The following is a 26,677-nucleotide window of genomic DNA, read 5'->3' as shown; positions in this document are numbered from 1 at the left end:
ATTTTTATGATTGCAATATGTATCCAAAATGTATAATTGATTCAAATATTAAGCATTTGATACCCAACTACCTGATTTGAAATTTCAGTAGGTAATTTGTCTAGGGCACAGTCTAACTTTTTACTATTCATTTGTAAATCTTCAGCAATCCCTCACAGTAGGGGATGATTGTCTTCCACAACATACTTGTCTTTAGGTCTAAAGATGGTGGATGAGGCCAATTTGGGATCAAAAGTCTCCGCCACAACTCTGGCATGTGTTTCCAGATTCTTGATTCAGTCCATGACGCACTGTTACTGCTGCTCCCACTTTTCCATCTCCTGTTGTTGTCATATGCTTTCAAAGCACTGAGATCCTTGCATCAGTCTCTTCCTCCATTTGGGGTGGTTCTGGCTGACAGTGGATGTCTTTGTTGCATTTTTTTTCAAGTTGGCCTTGAGGATGATCTTGACGCAGTTTCTCTGCCATCCTCTTGAGCATATGCCTTGACTAAGTTGGGAGAACAAAACTTGCTTTGAGAGTCTGGAGTCAAACATCTGTATAACATGACCAGCCGAGTGAAGTTGATATTGGATGATCATCACCTTGATGCTCATGGTGTTTGCTTGCAAGAGGACACTAATGTTGGTACATCTATCTTCCCACTAGATTTGAAGGATCTTCTGCATGCAGAATTGATAGCACTTCTCCAGTGACTTGAGGTGTCTCTTGCATATTGTCCACGTCTCCACTCCATATAGTAAGGTAAGGATCACAACTGCTTGATAAACCATGAGCTTGGTTTTGGATCTGACATTACAAGGTTCAAATAGTCATTTCCTCAGATGTCTAAAAGCTGCACTTACATATTTCAGGCAATGTGGGATTTCTTCATCTTTGTCAGCCTTCTGCAAAGAGAGAGCTTCCAAGTTATGGGAAATACTCAATGTTCTCCAGAGTCTCATCATGGATCTGGGTTACCAGAGATGACAACTGCTCATTAAGAGCTTGTTTATGGAGGACCTTAGTCTTCTGAACATTAAGCATCAGTCCCATTTTTTTGCATGCCTTGGTAAAGATGTTGATGATTGATTGAAGGGCTGCTTCTGAGTGGGTTTGCACTACAGCATCATCAGTGTACTGGAGCTTGATGATTTGAGGTCAGGGTGGTGTTGGTTTTGGCTCTGACTTGGCTGAGGCTAAACAGTTTACCATCCATTCAGTAGTTTAGCTCCACTCTGACTGGAAGCTTGTCAGTAGTCAGATGTAGCACTGAAGTAAGGAACACTGAAAAGAGTACTGGAGTGATGATGCAGCCTTGCTTAACTCCCATCTTAATCTCAAAGAGATTAGTGATAAATCCGTTACTGAGAACCACTGCTCGTATACCATCATGGAGCAGGCAAAGAATGGTGATGAATTCCAGTGGGCATCCATGCTTCAGAAGGAGCCTCCACAGTATTCTCATTTGACAGTTGAAGGCTTTTGTGAGGCCAAAGACCATGTAGAGAGGTTTATGTTGTTCCTGGAATTTGTTTCTGCAGCTGGTGAGCTCTGAAGATCATGTTGGTTGTGCCTCTTGATTCTCTAAACCCACGCTGAGATTCCAGGAGGAGCTCTTTAGTATGTGGAAAGAGATGGTTCAGGAGGGTTCTCACAATGATCTTTCTTGTGATGGGCAGCAAAGTGATCCCTCTGTAGTTTCCATAGCCTGACTTGCCTTCTTTCCTGAACACTGTCACAACCCTGGCATTCCTGAGGTCATCTGGGATTTCCTCATTCCAAAACCTTAAGATGAGGGCATGGAGCTGTGATGTGAAGTCCTTTTGACTTGCTTGAAGATTTTGGCAGTGATTCCATCAGCTCTCAATGCCTTGTGTTTTCTTCATATGTTTGATGGCTTTCCTCACATCAAGAGTTGGAGGGATTCCAAGATCATCTTTGACTGTGTTGCAGGATGGAACTGAGCACTCCTGTCAACAACAAAGTTTCAATTCACAAAGTCTTCAAGATGGTCCTCCTTCCAATGGCACACATGGTTCATTGGGTGAATCTGATATACTTTATTAGACCAACTTAAATAGTTGGAAAACCAATTATTAAGCAAGCTTTTGGGTTCAAAAACCCTTTGTCAGGCTAAGGAAGATTCAGCAGTTGGTGTGTGCTCTTCTTGCATGGAATGAACAGTAAAGAAGCCAGAGGCTGGGCTGCATACAAGATGGGCAGTCAGTGAAGATGTAGATTGAGGAGTCAATGGGTGAGAGAGGGGCAGGGGGGAAGAGAAGGGGGATGAATACTAGAGAAGTATCTGGGGAGTCTAATGTCAGGCAGGTTATAACATGTCATAAATTCAGTGTCTATATATAGAGGTTGATGAAGTGGAGTTCATAGGCTCGTCTCTGGGAAGTGTTTTGTAAGTTTCCTTTGAGGATCAGGAATCAGATTGGTGAGAGAGTGGTTTTCTTGGGAGAAATGTCCCCCCACAGGTAATTGGGTATTCTTGTCTTCGATAGATTTCCGGTGTGCATTCATTCTGGTGCCCAGTTCTTGTTTGGTGTCTCGTACATATTTTCCTTCAGGGCATTTGGTGCATTGGAATAAGATATACTACATTTCTGGAGGGGCAGCTGTAAGATCCAGCAATGCTGATGGCTCTGTTGTGGAGTGTAGTAACTGTGGGGGTGGTGGAGATGTGTTGGCAGGTTTTGCATCTTTTGTGGCATGGTCTGGATCCATTTGATGTGTTCTGGGCCTGAGGAAGTTTGCTTCTGGTGATGAGGTTAGCGAGGTTCAGTGCTTGTTTGAAGGCTAGGATGGGTGGCTCTGGGAAGATTTCTTTAAGAATAGGGTCTCTTTCTAGTATGGGTTGCAATTGTTTAAGGATTTTCCGTACAGGTTCGAGGGAGGGGTGATATGTCATAACCAGTGGTATGTGATTTGTGGGGGTTTTTCTTTTGTACTGCAGCAATTCTTCACGTGGTATTTGGGTGGCTCTTTCAAATGTGCAATCTATCTCTCTGGAGGAGTGTCCTTGTTGGGTGAAAGCCTTTTTAAGATTTGAGGTGGCAATCCTGGGTGTTCTCTTCAGTGCAAATTCAGTGGTATCTGAGGGCTTGGCTGTATATCATAGCTTTTTTGGTGTGTTTAGGGTGATTGCTGGTTCTGTGCAGATATGTATGTTGGTCTGTGGGTTTCTTGTATAATGTGGTCTGTATTTTATCATTCTGGATACTGATCATCATGTCTAAAAAGGAGATGTTGGTGCTGGAGTATTCTAGAGAAAGGAGGATGGAGGGATGGTGATTGTTGAGTTCCATCAGAAAATCAATCGGAGATTGTAGGTTTTCAGTCCACATGATGAAAATATATCATTGATATATATTAAGCATAACAAGGGTTTGATGGTGCAGTTCTTGACGAAGTCTTCTTCCAGGTGGCTCATAAAAAGATTGGCATATTGTGGGGCCATTTCAGTGCCCATAGCTGTTCCCATCATCTGGAGGAAGTGTTGGCTATTAAAAGTGAAATTGTTTTATGTGAGGATGAAGTGTATAAGGTCAGTAATATCTTTGGGTCTGTATTCTCAGTTGTAACCTTGTTCCTGTAGATACGCAAGGCAGGCTTGGATGCCATCCTGGTGTGGGATGTTGGTATATAGGCTGGTAATATCCAGGGTGGCTAGGAGGGTGTTGCTGGGAAGGTGGTCTATGTTTTTAAGTTTCCATAGAAAGTCTGTAATGTCTTGTACAAAACTTGCTCTGTGGGTGACAAGTGGTTTTAGGATTGATTCAACGAAACCCGATATTTCTTCAGTTAGGGTCCCATTGTTGGATCTGATAGGTCTGCCAGGGTTCCCTTGTTTGTGGATTTTAGGGAGCATGTAAAAAGTCTCCGGGTTAGGTAGTGGAGGGGATCAAGGTTTGTAGTTTTTCTTGTAGTCCTGATGTAAATGATTCAATGGAATTGTTGAGTATCTTGGTGAAAAGGGGAGTAGGATCTTCTTGTAGTTCTTTGTAGTAGGTGGTGTCAGAGTTGTCTGTTGGCTCCCTTTATGTAGTCTTCATGGTTTAGGATGACTATGGCTCCCCCTTTATCTGTTGGTTTATCTTCTGGTTTATCTGCTCCTTCCAATTGGCATTGATGGCTCCCCTTTCCTTGATCAGGTTTCCTTCTTCCTTAGGACTCAAGGGGGTTGGTCTCTGAGTACTCAGACACTCGATGGTTTTGGTGGCATATTGTGGATGTCAGTGAGATGTTGAATCTCCTTATCCTTGTCTTCCCATCATCTGTTCTTCATATTGTGGGTCCTTCTTTGGATCTCTGCCTTGGCTTGTTGGAGATTCAGTTTCTTTTGCTTGGAGTTGATGTCATTCTGCCAACCACAAAAGGCCTTGTCCTTCCGGTTGATCAACTCTTGGATTTCCTGGTCTCTCATCAAACCATTCTCATCAAAGCAAAATATGGGTGGTTTGATATGTTGAAAGACTAAACCAACAGTGGTATTTCATTTAGGACTTTCTCCTCAGGGAATGACCCTATTTTCTGATTATAATAGCAAAGATTTATGGATGTTTCATACATCCAATTAATTTGCACACTTGCCATATGCGGTTCTATTTTCAGGGCTCTAATGGAAAAGATATTGCAAAGCAACTCCATTTGTCACTCCAGATTCACTCATGACCTGGATAAACAAACAATACCTTGAAGGACTGAACCCAGAGTGACACTACCCACCTTTACTATTTCATGTTTGGCTACAATGTCACCAACCCTTTCATTTATTTAAATACGAAATGTAAGCCTATCTAGTGAGCAATTTATAAAAGAACAGCCTGTCAGTCTGCTTTTCCTGGGAGAGGCTGGAACAAGAGCAGTTGTTGCCAACCACAACACAATCAGTAAATTTTTATTCTTCAGCAGCATGAACCTGAATTTCTGTTTTTAAGAGCAGGAACTTGATAGCATCATGTAGATTGGATTGCCACAGAGTTGAGAGGTCTGAAATTTGACTGATATTGACTAGAACAAAATACATGGCTAAATAAGTTAAACACACCTTTGAAAAGAAAATGGATTTCATTTTATGAGGGCTCCAGGGTATTGTTTAGATGAGAAAAAGGAAACCTTGGCAAATCTAAAGAGGCTGCCATACCATAGGTCACCAAATTATTTGCAGCTGAAGCTCCTTTTTAAGGCTGGCTAGTTTAATTCATAAGATTTAAACTGAAATGAAGTTGGAGAGGCAACACTGGGCTAAGGGCAAGTATATACATCTACTACATTTTTGTGCTACATCTTGAGAGCACTGATTCTTCTGTACAAGCGCAGAACTTCTTGGAAGCATCAAATCCATCTAACAGTTTCTTAGGAAAGAGTTTAATAATGAAGATCCAAATTCAACCATTTCATGTAGGAAATTAGAATTATAGAAAATTAGGGTTGGAAGGGACATCAGAAGGTCATCCAGTCCAACACCCTGCTCAAAGGAGGACCATCCCCAAATAAATCATTCCAGCCAGGGCTTTGTCAATCCAAAATTTAAAAAACTCCAAGCATAGAGATTCCACCACCTCTCTAGGTAACCCCTTCCAGTGCTTCACCACCCTCCTAGTGAGAGAATTTTTCCTAATATCTAACTTAAACCTGCTTCGCTGCTTTGTTGCAGCTTCTGTCATCTGTCACCACTGGGCATGTGTAGATGAAATATGGGCCCTAAATTGAAGCGGTGGGTTTTTAAACCCACCGCTTCAATTTAGGGTGAAGTAAACCGCCGTGTCATGCACACACCCCACACTTACCTGCCTTTCTGGTGGTGGGGAGGGGAGGGTGAGCTGCCAGCAGGTGAAGCGGGCCCTTGGCTACAGGGTGGGGCTGGTGCCTCCCTCTGTGGCAGCAGTGCCCCCTGCCTCTGGTGGCACCTGCCCACAGGCACCCGGCTCAGGCAGCCCCAGGGGGCATTACAGCCATGGAGGGAAGCACTGGGCCCCATGCAGCTCAGACAGGCAGGCAGGCTCGGGGGCGGGGAGGGGTGAAGATGAAATCAGGCTTGTCACTTTTCTTGGGAGAAGCCTGCCTTCCTGGGCTGCTGCCAGGCTGCCTACAAGGCTTCCTGCAGAACCATGGAGCTGCATGGAGACCAGTGCTTCACTCCATGGCTGTAGGGGCAGCAAACTAAAACTCCTCAAAGGTTTATTTAAGGTGCATTATGCTGCCAAATTTCCTACAGCAGCTGGAATTCATGCACAATATGCCACTGATGTGTGCAAACACCAACACCATTAAAGTGGTGCAAAAGCATTTAGCCCATTTTAAAGTCTTGTGCACACATGCCCACCGAGAACAGTTTAGCTCCATCCTCTTTGGGACTACCCTTCAGGTAGTTAAAGGCTGCTATTAAATCCCACTTCAGTCTTCTCTTCTGTGATTTTAAATAAATCCAGTTCCTTCAGCCTCTCTGTGTAAGCCATGTGACCCAGCCCCCTAAGCACTTTCATTGCTCACCGCTGGACTCTCTCCAAACTGTCCATATCCTTTCTATAGTGAGGGGCCCAACACTGGACACAATACTCCAGATGTGGCTCACCAGTGCAGAATAGAGGGGAATAATTACTTCCCTCGATCTGCTGGTAAACACTCCTGCTAATGCAGCCTAGTATACTGTTAGCCTTCTTGGCAACAAGGACACACTGCTGACTCATATCCAGCTTATTGTCCACTGTAACCCCCAGGTCCCTTTTCTACACAGCTGCTACTCAGCCAGTCAGCCCCCAGCCTGTGTTGACGCTTGGGATTATTCCAGCCTAAGTGCAGGACTTTGCACTTGTCCTTGTTGAACCTCGTGAGATTTTATTTTGGCCCAATCCTTCAATTGTCTAGGTCATTCTAAATCTTAGCCCTACCCTCCAGTGTGTTTACCATACCCCCCCCCCACAAAACTTGGTATCAGCCACAAATTTTCTGAGGGTGCAGTCCATCCCATCTTCCAGACTGCTAATGAAGATATTGAACAAAACCAACTGACCCCTGGGACACTCCATTTGATACCGGCTGCCAAGTGGACATTGAGCCTGACAATCCAGCCAGCTTTTTATCCACTTTACAGTCCATTCATTCAACCCATACTTCCTCAGCTTGCTTGTAAGAATGCTGTGGGATAACATATCAAAAGCCTTGTTATATTATATTCACTGCTTGCTCCACATCCACAGAGCCATTTATTTCATCATAGAAAGCAATCAGATTGGCCAGGCATTACTTTCCCTTGGTGAATCCATGCTGTTCCTGATCACCACCTTCTCCTCAGAAAACTTAGAAATAGATTCCTTGAGGACCCGGTCCATTATTTTTTCAGTGACTGAGGTGAGACTGACTGGTCTGTAGTTCCCTGGATCCCCCTCCTTCCCTTTCTTAAAGATGGGCACTATATTTGCCCTTTTCCAAACATGTAGGACTTCCCCCAACAGCCATGCATTTTCAAGGATAATGGCCAGTTTCTCTGCAGTCACATCAGCCAACTCTCTCACCACCCTTGGATGCACTGGATACAGCCTCATGGACTTGTACATGTACAGCTCTTATAAATAGTCCCTCATCTGTTCTTTCACAACTGAGGGCACTCATCTTCTCCCCAAACTGTGCTGTCCAGTGAAGTAGTCTGGGAGCTGGCCTTGTCTGTAAAGACCAAGGTAAAAAAGGTATTGAGCACTTCAGTCTTTTCCTCATTGTCTGTTGCTAGGTTGGCTCTACCATTCAGTAAACAACCCATACTTTCCTTGACCATCCTCCTGTTGCTAACATATTTACAGAAACTCTTCTTGTTACCCTTCACCTCTGTTGCTAGCTGCAACTTGTTGTGCTTTGGCTTTCCAGACTTGCCTTTGACCTTCCTGCATGCCTGAGCAATATTCTTATATTCCTCCCAAGTTGTTCGTGCAAGCTTACATTTCTTGTAAGCTTCATTTTGGTGTTGAAGCTCAATGAAGAGTTCTCTGCTAAGCCAAGCTGGTCATTTGCTACATTTATTATTCTTCCTGCACAGGGGGATGGTTTGTTCCTGTGCCCTCAAAAAGGTTTCTTTAAAATACAACCAGCTCTCCTGGACTCCTTTCTGCATCGGACTGGCCTCCCAGGGAATCCTGTCCATCAGTGCCCTGAGGGAGTCAAAGTCTGTTTTTCTGAAGTCCATGGTCCGTACTCTGCTGCTCTCCTCTCATTCATTTATCTTGATCCTGAACTCAGTCATCTTGTGGTCACTGCTGCCCAACTTGCCATTCACCTTCACACCCTCCACCAATTCTTCGGTTTGAGTAATAAGTCAAGGACATTGTTGTCCTTAGTTGGTTTCTCCAGCACGTACACCAGGAAATTGTCTCCAACGCTCTCCAAAAACTTCCTGGATTGCCTGCGCACTGCTATATTGCCCTCCTAACAGATGTCAGGGTGATTGAAGTCCTCCATAAGAACCAGGGCCTGTGATCAGGAAACATCTGCTAGTTGTTTTAACAAAACCTCATCCACCTTATCCTCCTGGTCACGTGGTCTATGGCCATGGGCAACTGGTGCCTCCAGAGTCCGGGAGGGGACACCAGCAGCCGACTGCTGACTGGGTGGAGGGGCGTCTCACAGCAACCGAACATAGCACTGGCAGCAGAACCGGAAGTGCCACTGGCAAACTGGAAGTGCTGCTTCACTCGGTGCCCCCACTCCCCAGCCGGTGAAGGCCAAATCTCGGGGGGGGGGGGCACATGACCCCTCCCATATGTCGCCTATGTCTATAGCACACAGCCACCACATCACCCTTGTTGATCTCCCCTCTAACTCAGAGGCTTTCAACAATCATCCAGCTTTTACATACAGTACACCTCCTTCTCCTCTTCTCCCCTGCCTTTCCTTCCCAAACAGTTTGTACCCATCCATGACAGTGCTCCTGTGACAGTGAGCTATCCCATGAAGTCTCTGTTATTCCAATCACATAGTTCCTTGACTGTGCAGTTCTTCCTGGTTGTCTCCCAGGCTCTATGTATTTGTGTAGACACCTGAGGTGACTGAGGATTGTATTTGTGTAGACACCTGAGGATTGTCCTACTTTCTCAGGAATGAGGCCTCCTCTGCTGCCTCTTCCTCCAGGTCTCTTCTGCTTCCTCCAGGTCTCTGGCAACCCTACTTACCTCAGGGCTTTGTTCTCCCTCCCCCAGCAAACCTAATTTAAAGCCCTTCTCACTAGGTCAGCAAGCCTGTCTGCAAAGATGCTCCTCTCTCTCTTTATTAGGTGGGTCTTCTCTCCCTACAAGCCTTCTTCTTGGAACAACATCATGATCTAAGAAGCCAAATCCCTGCTGGTGACACCACCTACACAGCTATGCATTAATCTGCAGGATGTGTCCACTACTGCCAGGGCCCTTTCCCTTGGATTATGGAGAACATGATTTGTGCCCCTGTCCCCTTCACCCTTGTACCCAGAGCCCTGTAGTCACTCTTGATTTTGCTCAGGGTCACCCTGGCAGTCTTACTGGTGCCCCCATATATGAACAGCATGAAGTAATAATCAGATGGTCGGATGAGTCTTGATAATACTTCTGTGACTCTTCTAATCCAGGCTTCAGGCTTCAAATGACTGAAGCAGGTCACACATGAAAAACAAAAGTTAACTATGCAACTGTTTTTGTAATGAAAATACTAAAAACCTACAGTAAAATGTCCAGCCAGTCTCTATTTTGCTCCAGACTATAGATTCCTGCCCCCATCCTAGAATCCGCAAATAGATTAATGTATTTTAAAACTGCTGTCTTCTGCATACCCATTTCATAGGATCTAGTTTCAACCTCAACTACCACAACACAGGTTCATAAATCTCATCCTCCCACAAGTCATGTTGCCCTGGCATACAGATGACCAGTGGGGAGAAATTGGTGACAGCCATTGTACTCTGATGTACTCTGATGTCAATCAATTTTGAGATGAAGCTTTTACTGAATGGACCTTCAAAAGAACCTTTGTGCATGCTGGGGGAGATGTGGCAGGACATTTTGGCCTACAAAACTCTTCAGGTGATGGCCATCCTTACTAGGAAGAGAAAGATATTCCTTGCTATAGCAGTTTCTTTTCTGGGACTGATCAGATGTGAGCCCAATTAGTGGTACTCATAGAGCAGATCCAGGTCTGGAAAAAAATAAATATCAATACCATGAATTCCTCCTAAAACTACAGTAGCAGCTTTTCTTATATGTAGCTCAGGCTGACTGCCATCTTCCTTTCCAGATAGTGTTTAGTTTAAAAGTTTCTTGATGATAACAATCCCCATGTCTTATCACCCTGCCTCTGACATTTTTTAACAACATTACTGAGAATATTTCTAGATTTCCTTGATGCCTGTCCATCAGATTTTCAGTTTGTGATGAGATGTAATGATCTTGCTGGTTGTTTCCCTTCTCCTGATGATGGACAAAATATAGCTGGGCATGCTGATTACTCTAGATCAGCCACATTGTTGCAAGAGGAGTTAGACTTAGTAGCTAAGATTGTAAAATGAGGTTTTTACAGTGCTAGCATTAGCTTGATGTCTCCCTTTTTCTCTCTCTCACTGAATCTCAATGACGAAGTGTTTGATCACTATTCAAATTCATATGACAGTGAACTGGCCAAAACCCAGTTCAGGTAAGTTGGGAGTAATGCTGTTTATACTCAGGCAAGTTCTAATGAGCATGGGAGGGATGTTCCCTTGTCCATTTGATAGTTAATCTAAAGCACCTTTTTATCCCATTTAACATGCAGACTGCAAACATTTCTGATCTGGCCCCTGCCATCTTTATGCATTTACTGCGATTAAAGATCGAATACTCTGTTGCAGGGGTAGCCAAACTGTGGCACAGGTGCTACCAGGGATACAAATAGCCACTGTGTTTTGCATGCAGCAGATCAAAGAGCACAGTGGCAGGTAGGGCAGAAAGCAGAAATGCAGATTTGACAGGGAGCACAGGGAGGGAGCAGAGAGCTGAGCAATTGGGCTGAAGGGGATCAGAGTGGCATTCAGGGAGGGTGTAGGGTTAATCTGTAGCACATCTGCCAAAAATGTTGGCCCCTCACTGCTCTGTTGCACTGTGCACGGGGCTAGCACTGAAGACCTTGGATGAGGGTCTGTCTTCACAGAAGAGGAACTCTGCTGTCTCACTGGAATTAGCCACTAGCATCACATTACACTATTGCTATTGATATGCTCTTTCTGTTTATTATTGCAGGGGAACATAGGTCCTGCTACCAAAGGTGCTTACCTCTACAATTCACTTTTCCCACAAAGCTGGAGTAGTTAATTGACCTTTGGATTATGCTTTAAAGCTCCTTTTTGCTCAGGCATTTGACTGACAAGATGAAAGAAGCAATGAAACATTCTGTGTGGGGTGTTTTATAGATCTAGTTTGTCAGTTAGCAGCATTATTATTGTTATTTTCAGTCATTTCTAGTCATATGTCTAGCAATGTTTTGAAGGGTCCATTAGTATTTCTGTTGTTATTCCTAGTCCTTCAACTTTTACAAAAACAGATTTCATAAAAAAGTAAGGCTGTTAATTTGCATTTCCTAATGGGCATGTCTACATGTGCTCCTGAATGAGCAGTGGTTATTGCTCAGTAGCAGTAACCACTGCTACTGTGCAGTCCCATCAGTGCATGGGTTGTTTCTGATCCTACTACACAGTAGCTCATTGCTACTGTGCATTACTGTTGGCATTGTGGTTTGTGCCTGCTGATGCTACTTTGCCATAGTGGCAAAGCATCTCATAGACATGCACACTATGTATATAAGACTTCCTTTCCAAAAGAATAAGTGCATGCTGGTACTTTTGTACATGTGTGGGGATCATGCACATCTTTTTCATCACTATCACCATGTTAAGGTGCAGCCTAGAATACAAGGGGAGCTTCAGATGTGCAATTAATTAAATGCCATAAACTCCAGAGCAGTTTGAGCCAGTGTAAAATACTTCTGGGAGTAGCATCTATATGTATTGGCAGCCTGACCTGGTATTGGCAAAAAGGGATGACATGGTAGGGGACGTACAGATCTGGGGGACAGCAACCACCAAATAATAGAATTCATCATAAGGTAAGTTAACCAGGAGGGTGGAAGTGCTAGACTTCAGAAGGCTGACTTCGCAAACTCAGGCACTTAGTTAATGATGCACTGGAGAGCAAGAGATTTGGTGAGATGGGAGTCCAGGAAGGGTGGCTATGCCTTAAGGAAATGATCCTTTGGGCACAGAGGTAGATGATTCCAATGCAAGAGGCTTCCTTGGCTGACCAGAGAAATCCAGAGCAGCCTAAGGGCAAAAAGTGGGGCATATAAGCAGTGGAAACAGGGAGCGATTACTAAAGAGGAGTATGCCTCGTCAGCTCGCAGTTGCAGGGAGGCAGTTAAAAAGGCCAAAGCTACCATGGAGCTTAGGATGGCATTCCAAGTTAAGGATAACAAAAAAATTGTTTTTCAGCTATATAGGGAGTAAAAGGAAGGACCACTCCTGAATGGGCAAAAGCAATTGGTGACAGACAAGGAGGACAAGGCTGAACTACTCAATGAGTTCTTTGCCTCAGTCTTCCTAAAGGAGGGGCAAGAGAAGTCTCACGATGGGATTGTAGAAAGGCAGCAGCTGGGGGCCAAACTACCAAGCGTTGACCCTGAGATGTTGCAGAGTCATTTGGAAGGACTGGATATCTTTAAGTCGCCAGGCCCAGATGAGCTCCGTCCAAGGGTACTGAAGGCAGTGGCTGATGTCATTGCACAGCCACTGGCAAGAATATTTGAGCACTTGTGGTGCATGGGCCAGGTCCCGGAGGACTGGAAAAGGGCCAATGTGGTCCCTATTTTCAAGAAGGGGAGAAAGGAGGATCCAGGCAACTATAGGCCGGTCAGTCTCGTCTCCATCCTTGGCAAAGTATTTGAAAAGATTATTAAAGCTCATATATGTGAGAGCCCAGCAGGAAAAATTATGCTGAGGGGAAACCAGCATGGGTTTGCAGCAGGTAGATCATGCCTGACTAATCTAGTCTCCTTTCATGACCAGCTTACAAAACACCTGGACGCAGGAGTAGGGGTAGATATTGTTTACTTAGACTTCAGGAAGGCCTTTGATACGGTATCCCACCCCATACTGGTGAACAAGTTTAGAGGCTGTGACTTGGATAATTACACAGTCCAGTGGGTGGCAAATTGGCTAGAGGGTTGTACCCAGAGAGTGGTAGTGGATGGGTCAGTATTGACCTGGAAGGGAGTGGGGTCCCGCAGGGCTCGTTCTTTGAACCAATACTCTTCAATGTCTTCATCGGTGACTTGGACGAGGGAGTGAAGTGTACTCTGTCCGAGTTTGTGGATGATACAAAACTGTGGGGAGAAATGGACACCAGAGGGCAGGGAACCAACTACAGGCAGACCTGGACAGGTTGGACAAATGGGCAGAAAACAATAGAATACAATTTAACAAGGAGAAATGCAAAGTGCTGCACCTAGGAAGGAAAAGTATCCAGCACACCTACTGCCTAGGAAGTGATATGCTCAGTAGCATGGAAGCAGAAAGCAATCTTGGAGTCCTAGTGGACTCCAAGATGAACATGAGTTGTCAGTGTGACAAAGTCATCAGAAAAGCTAACTGCACTTTATCATGCATCAGCAGATGCATGACAAACAGAACCAAGGAGGTGATACTTCCCCTCTTTCGGGTGCTGGTCAGGCCACAGTTGGAATACTGCATGCAGCTTTGGGTGCTCTCCCTTACCCTGGGGGTCTTCAAGAGGATGTTAGATGAGCATCTGGCTGGGGTCATCTGAGCCCAGCACTCTTTCCTGTCTATGCAGGGGGTCAGACTCGATGATTTATGGAGGTCCCTTCCAACTCTAACATCTATGAATCTATGTGCACTCAGGACAGCATCAATTTCAGCTGGGGTGGAGCAATTTACACAAGGATCTAGGGCCCTTGGGGGGGGGAGGTCAGCCTCAGGCTCTGGGTGGCAGTGTTAGGTGGTACAGAGGCTGGCTGGGGCATGAGGGTGCTTAGAGTGTGGAGCTATGTGGCTAAGCAACAGGCAGAAATCTGGACCACTTCTGGCTGGGCTGACCAGGTGCAATTTACACCCTGGTCAGCATCTACATGTGTATTTAACAGCAGTTAATTACCCTGCTGTAAGACAGTACTGTTCCCAATAGTACTATCTTACAGCAGCATTACTTTACTGTGGCCTAATAGCGTCACATGTGTAGATGGTGATGCTTTACTCCACAGTTAACTAGTCTACTCCGCAGTTAAATGCACATGTAGACATGGCCAAGGTGATGTAATTTGCTGCTAGTTTAGGGTAACACTGAAACAAGGAGGGAACTGGGTGTTAAAACTGTTTTTACTTTGAATTCTTTCTAAGATAGCATAGCTACATGCCAACCCAGTGATAGGGTTTGGGAAAATGGGAACCATATTTAAGGTAGAACTATATCACCAAATTCCAAAGACAGAAGCCTTGTCTGATATCTTGCCAAGAGAGTTTAACTATTGTCCTACTAGTGAATCATCAAATCTTATTCCAATAGTGAACCTAGCTAATTCTGCAATACAACACCAAGGAGGGGGAATAAATCTTTTACATTCATTTGTCCCTTTTCAGATGGTGAAATAGTACCTGAACTATTTGGACAGGGAAAAAAAGGACACAATGATCTGATGTCCCTCTATCTCTTCTTCCATCTTGATCCTGGCTCATTAAATGCCAGACCACATTGACAGAATCATAGAAAATTCCTAGTAAGTTAGGGTTGGAAGGGGCTGTAGGAGGTCATCTAGTCTAACCCCCTACTAAAAGCAGGACTATTCCTTTTATCTTAGTACATCTCTTCATTCTCTTGTAATTTTTTTTTAATATGATCACTGTAATTTAGAGTTCCCTGGTTTTAATAACTTTCTTTCTCCCTATTACTAATATCTATCTTAGATGAATTTTAACTGCCCAGGGGCTCCTTTCATTGCAGTATCTCAAGAAAAGTTACATAATTTCTCACAGATTGACAGGGCTTAATTTTCAGAGAAGCCAGGTCACCACAGCTCCCTTTCATTTCAGCTGGGTGTCCTTAAGGGTATCCTTGAATTCAGACTCATAGTGAATGTAAGATTGGGGAAAAGGAGGAGGAAGAAAGCTTTCAGGCAAATGCATGACTTTATGAAGGAGAAATAAAAAATGAATCGTATGCAGACAATTCAATTTGCATGAGTCTCATTTTGAAACTTGTCTGGATACTTATGCAATGTATTTATGTCCACAATAGTTTTTATTTATAATTTTAAAAGACACTATTAAATTATTCTAGAATGTTATAGCAGTGAAAGATAAATCAAGTAGATTGCAAATGTTTTCAGTTGTACTTTTTTCCAGAAGCACACTAAATTTCCTGAATTTCTCTCTCTGATCAAGATGTTCTATGCTTTATCCCAATCCAAACATTAATTGTTGGACACTTTGAAGGATAGCAGTCAACTATAGCTAGACTCTGATTGGCAGTTGGGTAGGGGTAGGCAGGAGGTCTGGTGGTATTTGTGGGTAACAACAAAAAAACCCAAACAAATGTGTGACTGAACTTCGAGAGTCTGAATCTCCACCGCATCATTCCAGATGATAAAACAGGGTGGTTATCAAATTGGATCTTCCTGGAGGAGTTGTATTCTGCTTAAGTTCATGTAAAAGTGAGCAGAGTTGAAAGATGAAGCTGAAACCGTGTAGAAAGTCTAAGCATCTGTTAAGTTCATTTATGCAATCCACAATGGAAACCATTCTCTTTTAAACATCACATAGACATAGAGGGCCTTAATCCCAGGTTGTCCTGAAATATCTGGGAATATATGAACTTGCCCCTCTTGTTTGCTGTCTTGACCATTGCCCTTAGAAGGGGTTAGCTGGTGCCTCCAGGTTATGAGAAAAAGTTGGCTTCTGAATAATTAAGGCCACTGCAATGAGTTGAGAAGCTAATTGGTGACTGTTCCACCTCTCTTGCCAGTTGCCCTTCTGTGCTACAGAAAGGGAGGGTAACACAGAGGTACTTTATTCCTCACTTTTCAAGTCCTGCCTCCTCAGCAGAGTAACAGCCCCAGTCCCAAATACACCAACCACTTTAGTGTTGCAGTCCTGCCTGCTCCTACTCCGGGCAATCCATGTCATGCTCCTACCTGTACCCACCCCACACCTGCTGACAGCACTGCCCCAGCCCTAATCTAGGTTGGCATGCATGGCTTCCCAGCAGAGATGCCTTCCACCCACTTGGCTGCCCACAGGTGGCTGGTCATTGTGATGAGCAGCTGAAAGGGTGGAAGGTGGCTGGGAGCCAGAGCTCGAGCCCTGTGTGCTGGGGCAGAAACTGCCTTCCACCTTGGAAGGAAGTTGAGGGTGGACTCCACTGCTCAGGTGAGTTCTGCTGCACATGTTCCCTGATCAAACTGCAAAACACTGTATGCCTGAATCTTTTCTCATAATCCCCACTGTTGTGACACTCTGGGCCTTTGTTTTGCAAATATTATTAATAATTAAAAAGCAAAGAGGAATGAGGAAAATTGGGGAGTATATAAGCGAACTTTAATTTCTCCCAAAGTTTGCTACGAGATATAAGAGCTGATAAGGAGCATCTGATATCTCACAGTTGTATTATAAACTCCAAACCTTATATTTTTCTAAACATTATATATTCCAGCCCCCTTTATTTATTTTGTGTAACTTTCTTCCCCCTAACGTATTTGGATGTTAATGTTACAGAACAAACTTTGTAAAGTTCAGAACCAACTTTTAACTTACCTTTTGAAAGGTATATTGAAATCAGTTCAGACAGGTCATTATTAGAAATTCCATAGAACAGCTACTACTTTTAGGTCCTGACGTAGGTTAATAATCATTAGTTGAAATTATACCCTAGTCTGACAGGTTAGTTAAGAATGAAATATAAAAAGTGAGGAGCATAATAAAACATTTCTGCCCTAGGTTACAACGCTGTGTAGTTGACATTCCTAAAATAGACTCTTTAGGCTAGTAGCCCATCAGAAATGTTTTTTTTCACTGCAACAAACTACTAGTTTAGTCTATGAATACAACCACCAAACTTTGTTTGTAACTATCTTGGTAAAGATTAGATTAGACATCTATTTTATGGAGTCATCAGATACTTTATAATAAATCAAGCTCTCCTAGGAAAAATATTCTTTAACCCAAATGTATCATTTTAGCTTAAGATAACTTCCAGTTTTGTTGGTTTAGATCTTGTTCACACTATTACCTTAGCAGCAGAAGAATAAATGACTGATTCCAAGAATATCATCAACACTGAACCTGACATGCTCAGGTTTTCAAAGAACCAGATCGTCGGCTGATGCATCTTGACTTGGTCCTAATGTATTGATATTTTTAAGAGCTGTGTTAGTTGAAATCAGGGCTGTAATCCCTGATTTCAGACATTCAGCCCGCGATGTCTGCGGGTGGTTAGCAATCCCCGCCTGCCACCCCCTCCTACTGCCAACAGTGCTGGTGGTGTCTGCAGGAGTGCCCCACTCTCTGCTGCTGTGCTCCCACTGCCACCACTTCGCTCCTACCACCGCTAGCGCAGTCATGCCCCCCCCTTCCCCAGGGGCATGTGCCGTTCATGTCAGAGATTGATGTGCACAAGAAAATAAGTCCCTTGATATAATATTGCCAGTCACAGTAATGAAATATTTCATGTGGTTAGTAACAAGAAGTCCCTTTCATATGAGTCAGAGTTAACCAAAAAATGCTGCTTCTTTCCAGACTTAAGATCATAGGAAAGTAGGGCTGGAAGGAACCTCATAAAGTCATCTAGTCCAGCCCCCTTTTTAGTGCAGGATCATCCTTGACTAAACCATCCCAGGTATGTGTCTATCTTACCTGCTCTTGAAAACTTCCAGAGATGGAGATTCCACAGCTTTTCTAGGTAGGCTGTGCCCATTTTTTACCAACCTCATAGTCAGAAAGTTCCTTCTAATCTCCAACATAAATTTTCCTTGCTGCAGATTGAGGCCATTGTTTCTCGTCCTGTCCCCTACAGCCACAGGGGAAAGCCCATTTTTATCCTCTCTACCTTCCCCATGTTTGAAGACTGCTATCAAATTCCTACTCAGTCTTCTCTTGTCCAGACTAGATAATACTACTTCTTTTAGCCTTTCCTCAAAAATCTTGCTTCCCAGGTCCCTAATCACTTTGTTGCTCTGCACTGTACTCTTTCCACTCTGCCCATATTCTTCTTGAAGTGCAGGGCCCAAAACTGGAAACAGTGCTGATTACAACAGAAGAATCACTTCCCTTGATTTGCAAGTGACACTCCTGTTAATATAACCCAGCATGCTCTTGGTGTTTTTTTGCAACAATAGCACTGTTGGCTCACATTCAGCTTACTGTCCACCGTAACCCCCAGATCCTTCTACGCAGTACTGCTGCCTAGCCACTCATTCCTCAATCTATTTGTGCATGCAGTTATTCTGTCCCAAGCACAGAACTTTGCACTTGTCCTTACTGAAAGTCTTTTGATTGACTATAGACCATTTCTCCAGCCTATTCAGGTCATTCTGGATCATAGCCCTACACTCTGAACTATCTGCAGCTATGCTCAATGTGGTGAAGTCTGCAAATTTGTAAGCCTGTACCCAATCCCATCATCCAAATCATTTATGAAGATATTAAACAATATCAGACTCAGGACAGACCCCTGGGGAGCCCTGCTTGATACCTCCTCCCATAGGCACCCATTCTGTGAGAGCTCTGGATATCAAGCACCCACTGAAAAAAGTTAGCAGGTGTTCAGTACCCAGAGAGCTATGCTTGCAGATGGGTTTTTTTTAAAAACAAAACAAAACAAGGCACTTTACCAGGAGAAGCAGCATGTGACTTCAATCCAGCTTTGTAACATCTATAAATATGGAGCACTTCAGTGGGGCTTTTTGGCACTTTTCTCTAACAGCTGATTTATAGCCAAAAGTTCCCAAAACCCCCACTAAAGCTCCCAATCTTTACAGATGCTACAGAGCCAGGTAGAAGTAATGTGCTGCACATGCATGAGGCTCAACATGAGAATGCTCTAAGTAAAATGTAAAGTGTGGGGTGGATGGGGGGGGTTGGTTTTTTTACGTCTTCAAGCACCCACTGGAAAAAAACAGACTTGCCACCTATGCCTCCTGCCAACTAGACATTGAGACTTACACTTTTTCTTTTTGACTCCCTTCTTACCTCTAAAGAAAAACAGAACTAGAGCAGAGAAAGATGCAACTTCTTAATAATTTTTATGATGTTGTCCTATCAGAACTCCATCTTCCTTCCCTTGTAACAATGTCTGGAGAGCTGTAAATACAGACGAAATTATATTAAATAGTTACAGTAGCATAACTTGGAGGACATGATGAGGGCTCCAGCCCTGTATGTTGATTCGCAGGGGTGCCAGAATGGCAGCCCTTAGGGCAGGGGCGGGCAATTATTTCAGGTGGAGGGGCACTTACTGAGTTTTGGCAAGCCATCAAGGGCTGCATGACAGGCAGCCAGGGGCAGATAAATATGAATTTTTTAGGGGCCCTGCAGTCTAGATAGACTGGCCTGGTGGGCCACATTTGTCTACCCCTGCTTTAGGGAGCCTGTGCCTGTACTAACAGAGCCTGTATTGGGGAAGCTGCCACTGCAGCAGTAGTCTATGCTGCCACCCCCTCAGCCTGTGCAAGGAGATAAATGTCCCCCATGCTGCCCCAGGCACTAAATTTTACAGTTACCAGCTCTGATCAGTTACTTTTCTGTATATAAAATAAAACTCCAGTGGCAGCTATATATAAACAGACCAGAACTACCCAAGCAATTCTTCTGTTGCCCATCTTTTGCATAAAACCTGACCAAGTATGTTTAGAATGTCAAACTTGTAATCCGGCAATAAGTTATTGTGAACCCTGATACAAGTTTCCTTCCTGTTATCTCTTTGCACAACGTACATAAGTCAGTAAACTAAATTACTATGCTGTGTACACTGAACTGCCTGGCTATATTTAAGAACATTTGAATTCTATTTAGAGATATTTGAAGCACATGCAAGTTACTCAATTCCATATGGGCCTTGATTTGTTAACAGATAATAGATTGCAGCTCATACTCACATGGCAGAGGAAAATTAAGAAGATATCCAGATAAGACTGAGTACTCATTGTTTGGAAAATATAAAGAGCATATTCTAAATAGGGAATTCAAAGGACTCCTCTTCTAATAGAGATTGATGTCAAATCAGAGATGGCTTACCTCACTATAAAGTTTGAAAAACTTTGTCTTCTTGAAATTCAGATCTATAACTGTGGGAAATTATGGGCTCCTATATACATGTGTGGAACCTACTCTGATGTGCTGGAAATCCAGTGTATTGGAGTGGACTTGATTAATCAAGCCTGCTGGAGCACAGAAATTGATACGCTTTGGCAGCTTTCCGCATTACATGTATCAGTGTCCCAGTAGGGAGAGTGAGCTGAAAAAATGGTGTTTTCATAGATGTTAGGGGCAGAAAGGACCTCAATAGATCATCGAGTCCAACCCCCTGCACAGACAGGAAAGTGCTGGGTTCAGATGACCCCAGCCAGATGCCCATCCAATGTCCTCTTGGAGACCCCCATGGTAGGGGAGCGTACCACCTCCCCTGGGAGCTCATTCCAGATCTTGGCCACTCTAACTGTGAAGAAGTTCCTTCTAATGTCCAGTCTAAATCTGCTCTCTGCTAGCTTATGGCCATTATTTCTTGTAAACCCTAGGGGCGCCTTGGTGAGTAGAGTGAAGTGCTTTGAAATAAAATGTGTTTGAGCTTTATTTCAAAGTGCCCTGCTGCCATTTTTTCAGTGTAGGGATGTGCGGGGATGCTGATACACATGATATGTGGGCACATATAGTTGGCACAGCTCACTAATTAAAGCACCCACCACCACATCCCACAGCACATGTAAAATTTCATCCTTCCCTACTAGAAAATAGGGGTGCACCAATAGAGATTTTTTGGGCTGATACCTATGGCCAGTTTTTAAGGACTCATATCGGCTGATACTGATCCAGTTCTGATATGCAGCCAGGCAGCTTGAACAGCAGCACTGGGCTGGTAAGTTTGGTGTAGGGGAATGGGGGAAGGAGCACGGGGGGGAGGCAGATCAAGGCCCCTGCAGTGAGGGAGGGAGTGGGGAAGGGGCAGGCATTGCTTAGCCGGGGCAGAGCAGGGCATGGCATGGGACAGAGCTGGAAGCAGCTCATCTGGGGGGCATGGGGCTCCCACCCTGCATGCACCTGAGAAGGGCATGGGGGAGTGTGCCCCCAGATCTCCATGCAAAGCTGGGCCTGGGCCAGGCTGTACTTGGGGCAGGCAGTGGCAGTGCTGGAAGGGGGGCTATGGGAGGAGGGAGGCTGCAGCCAACCCAAAATTTGCCAGAACCCCCATAACCCCCCCTCCCAGTGCCACCACCACCCACCCCCAGTGCAGCCCCAGCCCAACACACACACCAGGAAGAGCCTGGTGAAGCCCCCAGCCCACACTGACAGCCCACCCCACGTGCAGATCTGGAGGCACTTGCCTCCCCAGTGTCCTCCCAGGGTGTGTATAGGGTGGAAGCTGCCCCCACACCCTACACCCCTGGAATGAGCCACTTAAGCTTTGTCCTGCACCCTGCTCCGGCTGAGCAGTGTCTGCCACTGCCCCCCCATCACCGCAGGGGGCCTCAGCGTGCTCCTTCCGTTCCCCCACAGCAGATTTACCAGCCAGATGCTGTTGTCACTCCTTGCCACCGGGCTGTGTTCCTGGCCATATACATGCTGTGGCTGTGTGCATGCATGGGGCATTTTATTGGCCACATCAGGCAAAAAAAGCTGATTTCCAGTACTGTCAATTTTCCTAATCTGCTAATCTGATATGGCACTGACGTATCAGTGCACCTCTACTAGAAAATCATCAATTTCCAGTTGAATGAACAAACATTTATTCCACATACAATTCCACTGAGGTCAGTTGAATTATACAATACGTATAAAGATAGTTTCTACTGGGGTTTTTTGTGTTGTTTTGGTTTTGTTCCTGCATGCACATATAGATGTAAATATTAAATTCCAAGTATATTTCCAAATAAGATGGCAGTAGACATTTAAGAGATTGTTGGATCAAATGTACAGTTTATGGGGAAAGAAAAGTGTTGGTCAAGATACTGCTCTGCTCTCTCAAGAGGCACAGAAAAGAACTCTCAGGCCAGGAAATGGAGGGCTATGACAGCTTTTATCCTTTTAAATTATTTACAGGCATAGGAGAATTTCAGCAATGTATGCTGCAGTCCCAGTTCAGCTTCTTATATCAGGGCTTGTAAAGTGTTGTCCAGGTTAGTCTCATAACATTGCCTGCATTATATGACTTGAGAAAATCATGCCTGTGATGTGGTCTGGGTGTTTTCCTACATCTTATAAAGGGGTCTGGGCAGATCTAGAATTTTTACAATGGGAGTGCAGATGGTGCAATGCCTCATCACATATAACAGAACTTGTGTTTTTCCTCCAGTTAAATAAAAATTAGAGCCTTTACTAATGTGCTAGGGGCCTAGGGCTATGTTATTCATTTTAAGATGCAAACAAGAACAGATGCATCTTTACTGAATGTGCATTAATTTGCTATATTATATCATGTATAAAAACCAAAACAAACTGGGTAAAAATAATCAAAGGTTGTTGTTTTGTTAGTCCTATAGAAATATATGTACATCTCTTTCAGAGTCAGAAAGGAAAATCAAGCCTTTCTGAGCATCTTGACGGAGTACCCAGTGCTTCACTGTCCACTAGAGGTGCACTGATACATCGGTCCATATCGTATCAGCACTGATAACAGGAAAACTGACATTTATCAGCAATCTGCTTTTTTTTTGGCTGATGTGGCTGATATATGCCATGTGCATTTGTGCAGCCATAGCATGCACGTGGCCAACTTGGCATGTGGAGAGCAATGTCCAGCTGGTAAGTCTGTTGGGGGGGAGGGGGGACAATGTGGGCAGACTGAGGCCCCTGTAGTGAGGGAGGGAGTGGGGCTGGGGCAGGTGCTGCACAGCAGGGGCGTGGCATGGGATGGACCCACAAGAGGCTAGTCTGGAGGGTGGGTGGGGGGCAAATCCTGCCACTACACACACCCCCAAGGGAGCCAAGGGGGGTATGTGCCCCCCAGATCTGTCCATGGGGTGAGTGCAGGACATGGGGTGGCACTGGGCGGCAGTGGTGCTGAGAGGGGGGGAAATCACAGAGGGGGCTATGGCAAATTCTGGGGTATCCACAGCCCAGCCCATAGTCTCCCCCACCCCAAGCACAGCCCTGGCCCAGCCCCCCTGTTGCCAGGAAGAGCCAAGTGCTGGCCCCGGCCCTATCCTGCAGTGGCAGCCAGGCACTGCTGTCCAAGCTGCCAGGCTGAATATTGGCAATTGGATTGGTATTAGCCAATATGACTTGTTAAAAATTGGTCATTGGTACTGGCCCAAAAAAAGTCTTTATTAGTGCACCCCTAATTTCCACAACTGAGTTGATATTTTTAGCTAGAGTTCAAAACAGTCTGCAAGGCTGTGACATACAAATTACATTACCAAGATCAGGTAACAAACAGCAGAATTGCAAAAGAAAGGATAGTTTGATTAGTTAAACATCAAGGTCATTAAGAAGGAGAGGGTTGTTAACACCTATGGAGTGAAGAGTTTAGAAGGAATCAGACTAATGGGGAAGGAGGACAAGTGATTCCCTTGCTGCTGCCTGAATAGAAATGCTGCTGCCATCACTGTTAGGCAATTAGCAGTAAACTTTGGATGGACAGGAATTAAAGATGGGTGTGACTGTACCACTGTACCCCCTTTCCCCACATCCATCCTTGTAAAAGGGGCAGAGTATGTAAGGTTTTTACCCAAGAAGTATCATGAGTACCGTATTAGACTGTTCCAAATGGTGGTTACTAAATATATTTAATTTCTTTTTAATTGTTTTAGAACTGTTGCCATATTCACATGAATTGTTTCCTTGAATGTATTACATATGTTGTGAATTGGTTTTCTTTGCTCTGTTTGTCTTTCTTATGAAACCAATCAATCATTCTAACATCCCCTGGAAACTTCCTCATGTCTCTAATAATTTTTGCGCAATTATCTCTAGGAGCTGACTAGTTCCAGGGCACTGTTTTAAGTGAAAAGAGAGTGTTTTCAGTGTTGTCAAGATTTCACCCAATAGTAAAATTCCTCTTGGACACACATTAGGGAAGAGATTTAACCTGATATTTATTGTTGAAAAATGTAGAGAAATTAGAGCACAAGACCTGAGAGAACTACATGGTTTTATATAGAAACAGGTTATGATAGCACTACGTTCTATGGGTAGCAAGTTGAACAAAACCTACATATGGCAAGATGCAATACTTTTGGCTGTATAAATTACTCTTCAATGAATGTTTGTTTTATTTTGTTACCTTTTGGCCAAGTTGTTATACTACAGAACTACTGCTTGAAGCTAGAATACTACACGTCCTTATTGTAATCCACAGAACCCAATAAAACATAAATTTGAAATAGGAAACAAAAAAAAATTGACTCATTTTTTAGGATAAACATCTTAATAATTAATGTGCTGTATTTGCAGTAGTAGCTACCCTAATATGTAGTTATTACCCAAGGATTTAATTTTTACTTACCAGTTGTTGCATCTCAAAAGAACATGAAATGGAGTCCCTGGCCTGACTTCCTTCACATGGTTTATCAGTCTCTAAGGACACAATCAAAATAACAGGAACAGTTTCCCTCATCACCCAGAGCACACTAGCCTCACATCTGGGCATCCAAAAAGAAATGCAATAGATGAAGGAACCTCTTTTCCATCTCTTAAAGCAAACAGCCTTACTCCTATAATTTCTTAATTGGTTCGTTAAGAGTAATGAGGCTTACCTTTGTACAGCCTGTTCATGAGGCTCTGGTTGGGTGGCTCCCTGGGGGGGCTGGATGTAGTAGGAGCCGGAAGGGTGTGATCCCCATTGACTTCACTCAGACCTGCCCTGGTGGCTAAGTCCCTCCCACCACAGGCCTGCTTATCTGGGGGCAGGCCGGGGCATGTCTGGGGATCCTGGGTCTCTTGGGAGGTCCCCAGGCTCATGGGGGCGCAACAGGCTTCCACCTGTGCGTCTCAGTCTGAAGCGGGGACCCAAATGTGGCTTCTGCCATTGCTGGGCCTTTTTTTAAACCCTGTGCACGCACAGAAGGGCCGGCTGGTGCCATGCTGCTCACAGGTGGCTAAGGGGGTTCCCTCCCCTCCACTAAAGGGCTAAGGGAGTTCCTTCCCCCACTGATGGAGGGGACAGGTAAGTGCCCCCCTCCTTACCTCACCCATGGCGCAGGCAACCTGGTCGCATGGCTCCTTAGGGGGGCTGGGCCAAGTAGGAGCTGGGGGGGCAGACCCTCTTCGGCTCCACTCAGATCCTCCCTGGTGGCTAAGTTCCTCCCACCATGGGCCCCTGAAATTAGGATGTAAAAATGAGAGCACTGCTAAGAAATATTTAAAATAAGCAAAGGAGGACAATGTAGCCAGCAATTCTGAAATGCGCATTCAAAATATTTGTAGTAAGGCGGTTCTTAGTCTTTCTAAAAACTAGTTGAATTATATTAAGAGCTAAATAAGACAGGAAACATGGCCTTCATTTAGAAATGTTTCTCTAATGTTTTGTTAAGGAGATAAATAGAGACTACCACATTTTAGTAAAGATATTTCTTATTTATGGTTTCATAATTTACTTCCTATTTATGAATAAATACCCCTACAGTTTAGGACCTGGACATGTGGTGCATTTACACTTTCAAAATATACATCAGGGTAATAATTAATGCAAGTTATATGGGATCTGGAGTAGGCAATGATTGATTTAGTCCAGGGACATAAAAGTACTTCCAGTCCACTTCTGCATCCACTGCTGAGTGTGTGGGGCACCCCCCACGTTCCCCTTGGCTTGGCAATCAGCTATGGGGGGACCCAGAGTGCCCTCAGACCCAGGAGGCACCAATTGCTGAGCTAGGGGACAAGGAGAATCTGCCGTGCACTCTGCAGTGGACCTAGAAGTGGACCAGAAGTGCTTCTGGTCCACTTCTGGGTCTGCTTCCGAGTGCATGGGGCACTCCCCTGCACTCTCATGGGGCACTCCCCTGCGACACTCCAGCATCTTAGTGTTCATGATCTGTGCCTGGTAGCTCGAGATATGTAGAAAAACGTTTAAAGCTGAAATACTGATTTGGCTGAAATACTGTTTATGGCTAAACTACTGATTCTCCGAATCAACATTGAATCTTCAGATTCGGATTCAGCTGAATCGAATCAGGACAATGATCTGAATCACTGAATCGACTCACTGTCCCCTGATCTGGGCCAAATCCGAATTGAATATGGCCCATTTCACACACCCCTATTGGGGAGCCTTTGCCAGACCAAGCTGTCCTAAACTCAACAGTATATCTTGGGGAAGCAAATGGGGCCCCAAGGGTGGCTCCCAAGGAGGCCAGGCCACAAGGCTGCTGATACCTGAGTCATCGCTGCTACAGCAGCAGTGACACCAGTAACAGCTGCCTTCACTGCTCAGACAGCAGCAGCAGCTAAAGCTTTCCTTCCCCTCATCCTCGCTCACCCCGTTGTCTACAG

General features: G+C 44.5%; 1 protein-coding gene and 1 long non-coding RNA gene across 5 annotated transcripts in view; one reads left to right on the top strand and one right to left on the bottom strand.

Annotated features, from left to right (window-relative positions):
* Nucleotides 1-26,677, bottom strand: part of LOC149862866 (uncharacterized) — a 60,727-nt gene that overhangs the window by 12,900 nt on the left and 21,150 nt on the right. For all 4 annotated transcript variants that reach the window (XR_016442892.1, XM_090051074.1, XM_090051071.1 and 1 more), the window contains 3 exons: nucleotides 25,373-25,505; nucleotides 24,693-24,763; nucleotides 19,226-19,336 (listed from right to left, as the gene is read on the bottom strand). Coding sequence is in view for 3 of the 4 variants with exons in the window: in XM_090051074.1 (XP_089907200.1) it covers nucleotides 19,279-19,336; nucleotides 24,693-24,763; nucleotides 25,373-25,505 (262 nt within the window). In the remaining variant the exon portion in view is untranslated. The remainder of the gene's footprint in view (nucleotides 1-19,225; nucleotides 19,337-24,692; nucleotides 24,764-25,372; nucleotides 25,506-26,677) is intronic.
* Nucleotides 1-26,677, top strand: part of LOC149862867 (uncharacterized) — a 59,303-nt gene that overhangs the window by 24,574 nt on the left and 8,052 nt on the right. The window contains exon 2 of the long non-coding RNA XR_016442893.1: nucleotides 649-744. This is a non-coding gene — a long non-coding RNA (uncharacterized LOC149862867). The remainder of the gene's footprint in view (nucleotides 1-648; nucleotides 745-26,677) is intronic.

The sequence above is a fragment of the Crocodylus siamensis genome, chromosome 6 (assembly GCF_052110815.1).
Source record: "Crocodylus siamensis isolate JL-2025a chromosome 6, ASM5211081v1, whole genome shotgun sequence".
NCBI lineage: Eukaryota > Metazoa > Chordata > Crocodylia > Crocodylidae > Crocodylus > Crocodylus siamensis.
The sequence above is the reverse complement of the archived record's forward strand: the minus strand, read 5'-3'. Positions and strand labels throughout refer to the sequence as shown.